Below are 12,046 nucleotides of genomic sequence, written 5' to 3'. Positions count from 1 at the left end.
TTGAAGTTTATATTTTATGTATTTGGTTTAATGATAAATATTTTATATATAATAATACCCTTTCAAACTTTGAATAAATGATTTGACTTGAACTATGTTTTGACTAAGTGATTATTTATCAATAACGAAGAGAGACTGGTCTTCCTTAGTTTACCTCATAAGACAAATGAAACACCTTGGGGTAATAGTGTGCCTTGTGTAGGACACAGACAACTGGTCGGCTGGTTCCTTGGCCTTCTTTACTAGTATATATAATGACGTTAATAGCCAGGAACCCTATTCACTTATGCTTTATTTCTTTCAGAAGATATGTCTATCTAGCTTGCCAAGTAGCTGGTCGAAAAACATCAACTCTGATATGTCTAGGCTTTTCACCTGATTTGTTATTTCTGCTTTAATGTCTCTTTAGTATACATATGTCTCTTGAATATATCTCGGCTTTCGTATTGGTCAATAATAAGGTAATACATGTATGGAAATATTAAACAGATTCGTAAAAGGTTAGGAGTTTTTAATTCGCAGACCTGGAAACATGCTAGTTCGATAAATATATGAAGGTGATGATGCAAATGCTTACCTCACACTAATAATATTGTTATGAAACTTCTTTTGAAAGTAGCCGAATCTGAATGTAAATCGCCCTACTACATTTAATTAATGCTTTTATGAATGTTTAGTTTTCAGTTTTCAACTGTTTGTTTCTAATTTGAATAGGGTTCTTACTTGTTTGTTTCAATTGACTTAGCAAGTTATAACATTAACCCTCACTAATACATATAAAAAGGCTCCTATAATGCAATAAAAAACCTCTATATAATGAATTAGTATCGTTAGACAAGTTCAATTCCGAACAATGTTGAATGAATAGTTATTTAAATCTTACTAAATACTGTAAACGAATACATAACTGAGAGTTCACTGTGTGTCTAAAATCATTATGTATTCCAAAATCGATCCATTGACAAACATAATAGCAGATGGATCGATCGAGAAATCAGGTCTTACGTTGGATGCAATTAAAAACAGAATACATATATTAAATATATCCTTTATTTGATAAATGCTACCAAGTATGCTAGAGAGAGTAACCTTGTTTCCAGCATATATTTTAATCAACATTCGTAGAAATTCATTTTCATTGCTGTTAAAGCAAAATCATAGTTGATTTTCTCCAGTATCGTCGTTTTCCTATGGTCTGCTCAATTTTCAAAGTCTGAATACATTAGCAGTCAAAATGAAATTGTTTGGTTATTTTTTTGTATCTATTTATTGTCCATTAAGAGTTCGTAAAGGATTTCTGATTAATAATACGTGGATTTATACAGCGCAGGCGTAGGTAAAATGCTATAGTACATCTTTTAAAATTTCTTATATTAAGCAAACTTCTAGATGGCTTCACTTTAGAAAACAAATATTGCATGGATCCAAGACACTCGTCAGAGATCTAACATAACTATTGTAGGTAAAATAAAAACAAGTACAACAAAACAACATTTGAAGAGAACAGGCAGATCAACGATCAATGCAAATAAATAAATTCTGATGATCACACCAAATATAAAATAACATGAAATAAATTTACATTTACTTTTTAAAACGCGATAAATACCAATCGAAACATTCAACAACAGCGTTAATTTTTTTATCTAAATTGACCTAGATATGATCGTTTGTAGCCTTCAATCAGTCTCTAAAATGGTTTAAAGTGTTCCTTCATGTCAGTTTAAACAATTCTCTTAACAAATAGTGTAGCAAACAGTGCTACAAACATCAAAGAAATGCATGACATTAAAGCGGCGGTGCCGCTACATTCCCCAACGGTAACAGATATCGTCGTCGTGCCTGTCTTAGGTGGCACGGCATTGTCGATCGCATTTATAACCAGTGCGTAAGTGGCGGTTCTAGCCTTAGAAAGTTTTTTTCCAGGGGCCACAGTAATCACACCTGTTGAAGGGTCCACTTCGAAGTCTGTGCTGTAGTTTCCGGTGGCTGTAATAGAACAGAATGAAATACAATGGAAACTACAAACATGATCCTGGAAAGGCATAAGGATCAATAATATGAAGATACTTGAACGAGAGACGCAACGTCTTAAGATTGCACGAATATTGTTTAATCGTTACCAACAAACGATAGGACAACGCCTTGAAACGTTTATTAAGAATTCACTGGGGGATGAAACCGGTTTATGTGCGTTCACCTTAATACTTGCTCAAACCTAAAGTACGAGGGTAATTCACCCTATAAATCTTATTTACCCTGTGTTACGAAATTGTACCTTTCTGATGCAATTGATCAGTATCATAACCCCGACCAACCATTATGAGGTTATGAAGTTATAACTTTAAATTTCAGTTTTCCAAAAGTCTCAAACTGACCTTGACCGTTTTTAATGCCATAAGTAACCTACTTTTGGGATGAAAGAAAATCAAATGAACTGAAGATAATCACACATTTAACATTAAGTTTTGTAAATTGGAAAATGCTATGTGTGTTTACTTACAAGCAATGGAGTATGAGAGCGTATCTCCTGCATCCGTGTCCGTTGCCGTGTAGGTACCAAGTGTCGTACCTACATAAATGATAAAAACAAATACGATGTGATCATGTATTAAAATGTTTTAATCAATATTCATTAGTAGATATCTGTACTGTATGTAGCAATACTCGGATAATCAATCTGTGAATGCTCTGATGATATACAAATATTGCTCTAAATATAATTACTTATGCAGTTTCGGGTTTTGATATATGAAATAAGATAAAGATTGGATACTGTCAAAGTTTCTTCGAATTGAAAGTTATATGTATAGCTTGTGTAAACTAGCGTTGGAAGTAGTACTTCTGTAACACTTTACATAGTTAAACTTGGCAAAGCAAGAATGAGATGAGATTTAGAATGTCAAATTCGAAACCCAGTATATATTTAATAAATTACCTGCTGCGGAGTTGTCGTTGATACAAGCGGTTGAACTGATGGACGAGAAGGCTGGGGCTTTGTTAGAGTCAGTGATGGTTACTGTTACACCTGCATCGGTTTAAATCAATAAACAGATTTGTGATAGTATTAGAAAATCTTCGCGCACTTGATTTATAATTAGAAATTATGGAAGAAATAATTGAACAGGTATATCCACATCATGGTATCAAACTTTTGTAAACTGCCAAATAACGCTGTGTTATGTATATTAATGTTTTATCAAATATCATTGGAACTTTAAACCTTTGCTTGAGCTAACGAATAGTTTGGCAGCGGGACTGTGCTCTATGTTTGTATTTTATTATGTAGTAGGGTTTTAGCTAAATAGTTATCGAAAGGTGCTGCGACATGTCATTATAACTAACAATATGATTATAAATAGATGCATACTTTAAATATTTGTCACTTAAACAGTTCCTTGCTTTTTTTGCAAAATTAATTGAATATGAACATTTTGTTTAAAGGCCATTGCTGCAAACATCAAAGACATAATTGCCGCTAAACCTGAGATGCCTTACAATCTCCAACGGTCACCGATACTGTTGTTGATCCCATTGCCTTGGCATTGTTGACCGCCTGAACTACCAGTGTGTAAGTGGCGGCTGCAAGAGTTTTTCCTACAGTTATCTCGCCTGTTGATCCATCTATCGCGAATTCTGAGCCAGAATCACCGGCTGAAGAAGAATAAGTATAACCAAAGAAAGACAATTTAACTGCAATTAATAAATTGCAAGCACAGTGACATTTAAGTAGCACCTGAAAAGTATTTGAATACTGAAAAAAAAGTCTTTTAATCAGTTAGCGCAAAAACAGTAATATCAATAATATACAGGAATTGCCATGTGGAAGATAAAGCTGTCTTATTTTGATTTGCTTAGTACATATATAACTAGAGAATAAGTAAAAACGGGAAACATAACATGGGGAATACAATTGTAATAGGGATCATTACAATGAAGCAGTATATATGATAAACTAAATGCGTTTGCGATCACTCTTCTGTCAGTATTTCGAGATGCGTATGACTTAGTGCGTTGGTGTAAATGAACGTTTGAATACATAATGTTCAATGTATGAGGACTGTTTGTTAGTGTTATAAGAAAAAATAGTATATAGACCTGGAGACAGGTAGAAAAAGAAGAATATTGAAGTAGGTGGAAAAAGAGTCACGGGTTCTAGGGTGTAGATTGTATAGGTTCCTGCAAAGTAGAACTGTATGGCTGTTGTCTTTAATTATTTCTTTACTAGATGATGTTTTAAAAATTAGCAGAGTGCATTCAAGTTTTTTGTGATGGAAGAGAACAGAGTCTTGCAGGCGTGTGTATTAAGACCTATTACGAAAATGTGAAACCATCGAATACGTTATTTTTTTCAAGTTAGAGTAAAACAGTGTTATGACAGGATGAGCATGTGTGTGTGTGTGATATTTTTTTCAGTTCAATTGCATTCTATAGAACATTGATGATCATTAGTCCAAAGATACCCAGATATATTTGATGATATATTTTTTTAATCTGATAAAGGTCTTCATCTGCTCGTAAAAAAATTGATACACTCAGATGTAGGCGTATTCAATGATGTTCATATAGTGACGTCAATACTGCATCGGTGTCAGAGACGATGCCTGATACGACGACGCCCTCAATAAATTGCTACGGTAATAATCCAGGAAAGAAGGGAGTTGGAGATGCCACTTCGAAAAACTTAATGCCATATGTGGTCAAACGAATCAAAAAAAATCTCAGAATACTGTTACCCGTTCTTTGCCATCGTCAAAAGCGAGACATGGAATGGTATATAGAAACAAAATGTTCCAATGTATCTTTTTTTTTCAAATAAAACCAGAAAGGAATAAGATCCACCGAACGTACAGATTTGAGCATGTATTGTTGCAATGACCTTTCTAGAACTTTGCTGAAAACAATTAGGCGGTTATGCCAACATCATACGATTTGATTTCCTATGAATGACACAGACAATAGCTTATTTAACAAAGGCGACCTTCCTTTCCTGAACAAAGGGAAATAGTTGAATAGGTCCCGTAACGATTAGGCTGGTATAATTAATAATTCGTTCAGCTCATAACTATTGATAAAATCGCTGTCCACCTGCCTTGACAGTCTAATTGACAAAAGCTTTATTTATTTATAAACACATAGTTCAATACGATTTCTAACTTAACAAACGGATAGTTTCATGGATATATAGTAGTGTATACACGTACAAGCAATCGAGTATGTGAGTGTATCCCCTGGATCCGGGTGAGTCACAGTGTATGTCCCCAGTGCTGTACCTAGATGAACATAAAGAAGTTTAGTCTTTTTTTTAAAAAACACGGTTAGTTGTTTTAATATCTATACAATCTTAAACTATATTTATAAATTATATATTGCATATAAATTATAGCGTAATAGTTACGTGCAAGAAGATCAAAACTTAGATATTTAAAATATCTAAAGAACATCGATGATTTGTCGATTAAGTATGAATTAAAGGAAACTCATTTCAAGTATATTTTGTACTACAATACTATATCCATTTTAAAGAAGCGAGCAATATTCTAGTAGTATACTGTATAAAATTTACAAATGCAATGGTAACGATTTCTTAAGAAATACTATTCAATTTATGTTGATTCTGAGGACCGATTAGACGTTGCTTTCAACGACAACGCTTCACGGACAACTTACATGACGTTGCATGACATACATGCATATCCATATTAAAGCTGTATGAAAACTAGACGGAATGCCACGTAGCTATGATCATCTTTCGGGACATCAATCCAAACCCAACGAAAGAAGTCAACTCATTAGATAAAGATAAAAATATAGATACGTATATTCATATATATAATGTCGAATAATTTGCATCACTATGAATACCTGCTGCGGACTGGTCTTTGATACAAGCTGTTTGGGTGGCTGAAGGAAAGACTGGAACTTCGTCAGTGATTGACAACGTGACAGTCGCCGTTCCTTTCGCTTGGTCGGAACCGTCTGTAGCTCTACAGTGATATCAATTATTTTGATAATGTGTGTGCGATTGCGTGTGTGTGAGTGCGTGCGTGCGGGCGTACGTGAATGCTACTAGGACCCACCGATCAAAATGATATTTCAACTTTAAACCGATCAAAAGGATATTTTAACTTTATACTATAACCTTTAGCCCCTTGAATTTATCAATGATACAATTTAGTATGATTTGTTTTATACGTTAATAATATTATCTGCCGCTCTTCCGTATTAATCAAAGGCTTTCATGAATAAGTTTATAATTGTTAACACTGATAAACTCGACATCAATTTAAAACATTTTAATGATTTTGCCAGAAAATATTATAATCTTTTATTATAAAATTATATACATTAACTAAAACGATTCGAAATAAACTGGCACAACTTGAGAATGTATTGTCCCTACACCTGCTGACAATACGTTTTAGTTACAAGCAAGGCCCTGTACATAAATGTATGCATCGTAAAACTATGTCGATATTGAACTTACTCGATGACGAACACAAGAGTTGGTGTTGTCTCGAAGTCAATTGATTGACCAGTGGCCAAAGTAACAACGCCAGTCGTAGAATTTATTGTTCCTTTACCACCTGAAGTATTCGTCAGGGCGTATGATACTTTGCCAGCAGCATTTAAGGTTGCATTAGCCGTAAAGAGGATGGTTCCAACGGCTGCATTCTCGGCAATGGTCCCAGCTGCCGTGATAGTACCATTGGCATTAGCAGATATTCCTGGTAGTGGTGCTGACCATGCCGTTACGGTGGCGTCTAAAATTATCGATGAATACAAAGAAATCATTTATGGTAACGGTTGTATATACTCCCGATAATACTGTATAGTCAGGATGAAACCTTAGATACGAAATATAAAAATAGGCTAAATAAAACACGGAAATAAAAACAATACGATTTCCAATAAGAAAATAAAGAAACGAAAATCAAATTCAAAACGAATAATCATAGTTTAAAAGGATGACATACCAGATAACCTAAATAAACACAGAACCCAAAGTAGGAAAAAAGAATCGAATCGATTATCCATTTTTTTTTTTTTTTTTTGGTTGTCGTGTTATCAACAACTAACACATATGGACAAAATAAATATAAAGAACAGAACATTGTCAAACCATTGGCTTGTTTATAAATGCAATGCATTCGAAACACAATAAAGACCATTGATGCAAAACATCAATGGGCACCTTAAGTTAGTTTGTTAAATAAAATATTGGTATGAAATTGAAAATGAAATTTAAGAAAAAATAAGGTATTTTATCGGTTTCAATTAAACACCTCATGGAGGCTCTTGTCCGGTCAATGTGTACAGTTGGGATTAAACGATACACCAAAGAACGTAATTGTGATGTGTATTGCGGTACAATAGATCTTAATCATCATGAAATGATATATTGTGATAAGTTTAGTTCGTTTATTTGAGCTTATCAATGTATGCCCACGCCTTTTGGCTGCATTATTGCTTGGCTCCGTTGTGCCGAATTCTGGGCTAATATTCAATGTTGGTCTTAATTGGATCTAAGAACGATGTAGCCGATATTTACTTAAGTTGCATATTGGATACCACCCCAAGACTTGAAATGTGTTGAAATATCATAAGTGACATGAGATCACTGCAGTCACAGCAATACCCAGCTTAACCAGTAATTATAAGATTTAAAGAATCAGAAAGGGAATCTTTATATCCGGGGAGCTGTATTACTATAGCTCTTTGTGATGAGACCTCTTGGTTCTTTAACGCGCTAGATGAAAAGCACCGAATGAGTACACCTTTTCAGTTTAATGTCAAGTGCTAGTCAAGGGAGCTAATGGCACAATATGTTAACGACTTTCGGTTTGACGCGGCCAGTGTTTGACATTACGACCTTCCGCACCGGAAGCAAACCCTCTACCAGATCGCTTTATTAAATATTTTATAGTTTTCTATTTAACGCCACCAGACTGCAATTTTCCAGTGAATGTGATAATTAAAATTATAACGATACGCCCCAAAACATATCGTAATATACATAAATATTATACATACTATTTTAACTAACTTATTTATATGTTACTATACATACAACGTTGTATTATAGTTGAATGCTTACTTAATGGTATTATATTATTTACTAAATGGCAACGGTGAGATGATACTAGTACCCGAGAATGAAGCAGGGGCAGATCCAGAAAATGAGGTTAGAGGTTGCATAACTTAGGGGCACAACTTTTAACATAAGCCCCTCCCACAAAACGATATGGGTATATATTAAATTGCTGGCAAGGGGCTTGAGGGTACACCCCCCCCCCCGAAAAGTTTAACAACTTCTTGTCCAAAAAGATGTTTTTGAGCATAATTTATAATTATCTTTTTGATAGTGTATAGGATATTACATTGCTGACTGCGGCTTTTTGGTGTTAATTTCCCCAGTGGGAATTTCTCCAATGTTGTCATTTGTTTATATTTATCTTTTGACCCTGCTTTCGAAAAAAACATTTGGAACAATATAGAACTATATTGTAATTTAAAGGAGTTGATTAGCAGAACGTTTGAGGGAATTGAGATTTAAAGATATGAGATATTAGGAGTAAAATGAAATTAAGTCCCTCTTTTCAAATAGCTCTTGTTTTCATCAAATGGTAGTTTATTTCAATGTGTGAGCACAGCTAGGGTCAATCAAGCCTTTGAACCGTTTCATCAAAATCTGCGAATGATTAACTCATTAACCCATTTTGTGAAAATTATTTACAAATATTTAAAATAACAGTACATTGATTATATTGATTACAGGTAATTAGTTTTGGATTGGCGGAATAATCAACAACCAATCGCATAAATAGAAAATGTCACTTGTTTGTACAAAAGAGGAAATGACGGTTCAATATTTAATAGCACAATCTGAAGCCGCTATTTAACTTTACAAAACTAAGATGGGGTAGTATATAAGGAACTGAAAGATGACATAGATTGAAATACGATTACTTTAGTAGGTCTACGGACTGAATAATCACTGACGTGCATAATGCTTAAAATTGAAAGCTTACAAGCTTGGCTTAATTAAACGATACGATAAGTTAATTGCATAAAACAGGATACGTTGTCCATAGGCTATAAGCATACAAAGTACTATAGGCGGATAAAGTACCCTAACAAATTTTTATTGAGCAATTAAATATGATATAACATCCTTTAGTATGTTAGGGTGTGATAAAACTTTATATGAAATTGTAAGAATGCATTTGTAAGTGACTTATCTTTTGATTGTTATTTAACATTTTTACCAAGTACTTGGTCAGAATTTTGATTAATTGTTGATCTTGAATATGTGAATCTTTTAATTTAACTTTTTTCTTAGATTTGTTTATGTACAGTTCACATACTTAAATCAACAACTCGTACTTACATTGTTTTTTTTTCAAACAACTTGTGCTATCTTACATTCAATTGCGAAAAAAAATCAAGACAAATAGTTCTTAAAAAGAAACGTCCCAGTGTTTCCACGATGAACCAATTCTTGTTATTCCAGAGATAAGCTTTAAAGTATAAACTGACAAAGGCCTACTGTCACAATGATAAGAACATCGATTCCGCTCTCTATACGGAATACAACATTTCATCAACTCTGGCAGAAAGCCATGCATGCTTTATCATTTAAAATAATTTCTCAAAATGGTTCACCTTGTCTTGACGACATTAAAGATCCACTCTTATTTCCAAATATCCAAATAAGATTACCAAAATCAATAAAATTTAAAATTATCAAAAAAGGATGAAAATATGTCAAATACAAAGGTTCTTATGAAGGATACCGAGTTTATTAGAAAGATATGAGCATAAAACACGGTATTTCTACCTTATGATACTATAGTATATCACAGTAAATCTTTTAGCATTCACCAATCATTTAATATGTTTTGCGCTTTCTGCTATTAAATACACATTCTTGTTATCAGTAATTATTATTTTCAATAAATGCACTATTTAGTAAGTATGTAAAGGTTTATGAGTCAAAAATGACTTTTATCATACATGTTTATGTAGTGATTTTAAATACGAGTGTCACTTTAAACGATTTAATCCTTTTCACTCACTGTCATGTTAGAACTTGGCATGGACAATACTTTCTTAAACTTTTAAAAACTCATAATGATCATTCCGGTGAAGAATCGCTAGTATTATCTATGCTCTCTTGGCACTCTTTTGAAAATGTTGTTGGACATGGCTTAGTTGATTCATTTATTGGTCCATTGTGTAACACTTATAATATACCTATTTAAGTTTCAACGTGTCTTATATACTGTGTAAACTACAAATTAAACAATCGTATTTCTAAGTTCACTGACCCTTCCAAGGACAAATTGTTTACTTATATTTTTTTACACATTATCCACACCCTAAATATAAACATGGGTTTATATTACGACTGATTTATATTAGAAGCCATTATTAGCCAACAATTACGTTTTTATTCCTCAATTGTTCTTATGCTTGGAATAAATATAGCATTCTTGAAAAGAATTAATCTCCTTCAAATCCTAATCAATGCATAATATAAATTGTATTCTGGGAAAATCTCATGGATAGTTATACTAGAATAATTGCTTGTTCTTTAATATCTGTTACATCTGTGTTTTTGAAAGCTGCATTGGCTAAATATAATTCGATTTTGCTGTAAATAAATCCATCAATTTGTTCAGTGCTTTCTTAATATTGTCACAACTTTTATAATTGTGTATTATAAAAGTTTGTTTAACAACGCATTGCTTATTACTCGCCACCCAGTTTGTTCCAAGCTTAAAATAGTGTGTCCTTTATCCATTTACGTAGCAAGTGTGATATTCCTGAAAATCGCAATCTTTACATATTTAATGCTTTGATTTTTATCAACATGTATATTTGTTTTTAAACCCATTCCCAGTACTTATTAAATCGCATATGTCATTGCAAAATAGATTCTGTGATAGAAATAAGAATAACTTTAAATTGGCCTACGTCGATTTAGACAAATCAAAGAAATATTTCTCAAATATCACCTATTAGGTACTTTGAACTTAAAAAGTCTTTGTTTCATCAATGTACGAAAATTCATTATACCAGACAGGCATTTCTTTATTAACTTGCTTTTCAGAAAGTTCTTTAGTAAATCATAAATAAAAACTTTTATTTGCGGTAAGCCTCAATACTAGCCAGCTTTAATGCTCGACTCGCGTAATAACTCTCTCTATAAAACCAATTGTTGTGATGATTTAATCGAGAAAATGACTATAAACGCATAGTTTGAAAAGAAAATAAATTTTAATCTGATTTTTGGAATTAAAAGTATAAACACATATCTGTGATGCCAAAGACGACAATAATTATGTTTCTCTAGGCTGATCAAATGTAGACTAAGCATTATCAAATATCAGCTCCGTAATTAGCAGTCACGAACATATCACGTAGCAATAACTAAATGTTAGTTATATTAATAAACATTTTTGAAAAAGTACAGAACAGAAATACTAATCTACTGACAGAAATGACTTTTTTGTGACATAATATAGAAAATGAAAAATGATTAAAAAAAAGATAGCATGATAATAAATTGAAACATAAACATTTCAACTGTGTTCAAACGTTATCACTATCTGTCGTAACATACCATTATATCTTCGTAGATTTTTATCTAAGAAACTGTTGTATAAAATAAACGTAACTCAACAATGTCATCTGAACAAATGACTTTATTTTATTATATGTGTGTTTTGCAGTTAATACCACTATATTCTAGTAAACATAATTTTAATTGTCAAAAAATAGAGTGTTTATTTTTTGTGTACCTTCAAAGTACACACCTTGTATTATAAAAAATAACGAATTCCAATGCAAAATCATTAAATAAATACATAAGAATGATATTTCCTTACCAGAACTCTGAATAAGGCAAATAACTCCCAGCAGAAAAATAGAAACACGTCGGAAATCCATCCTTGCTGTTTTACTGTTCCGAAGACAGACCTTACACTGCAAGAGGACGCTCCCGGGTACACATTTATATAGTGACGATTCTATAGCATGC

The 12,046-nt window shown here is 32.8% G+C and overlaps 1 protein-coding gene across 1 annotated transcript; it reads right to left on the bottom strand.

Moving 5' to 3' along the window:
• Window positions 1-1,036: 1,036 nt before the first annotated feature.
• Window positions 1,037-12,005, bottom strand: LOC128241786 (cadherin-24-like). The gene is made up of 8 exons (XM_052958867.1): window positions 11,895-12,005; window positions 6,488-6,764; window positions 5,866-5,987; window positions 5,205-5,273; window positions 3,499-3,654; window positions 2,939-3,028; window positions 2,504-2,572; window positions 1,037-1,989 (listed from the first exon to the last, which is right to left on the bottom strand). Exons 1-8 carry the CDS (start codon window positions 11,953-11,955, stop codon window positions 1,724-1,726), a joined length of 1,110 nt encoding a protein of 369 aa, XP_052814827.1. The 5' UTR covers window positions 11,956-12,005; the 3' UTR covers window positions 1,037-1,723.
• Between the last annotated feature and the right edge of the window lie 41 nt (window positions 12,006-12,046).

This window comes from Mya arenaria, chromosome 7 (genome assembly GCF_026914265.1).
Source record: "Mya arenaria isolate MELC-2E11 chromosome 7, ASM2691426v1".
Lineage (NCBI taxonomy): Eukaryota > Metazoa > Mollusca > Bivalvia > Myida > Myidae > Mya > Mya arenaria.
This window is presented reverse-complemented; position numbering and strand designations above follow the sequence as displayed.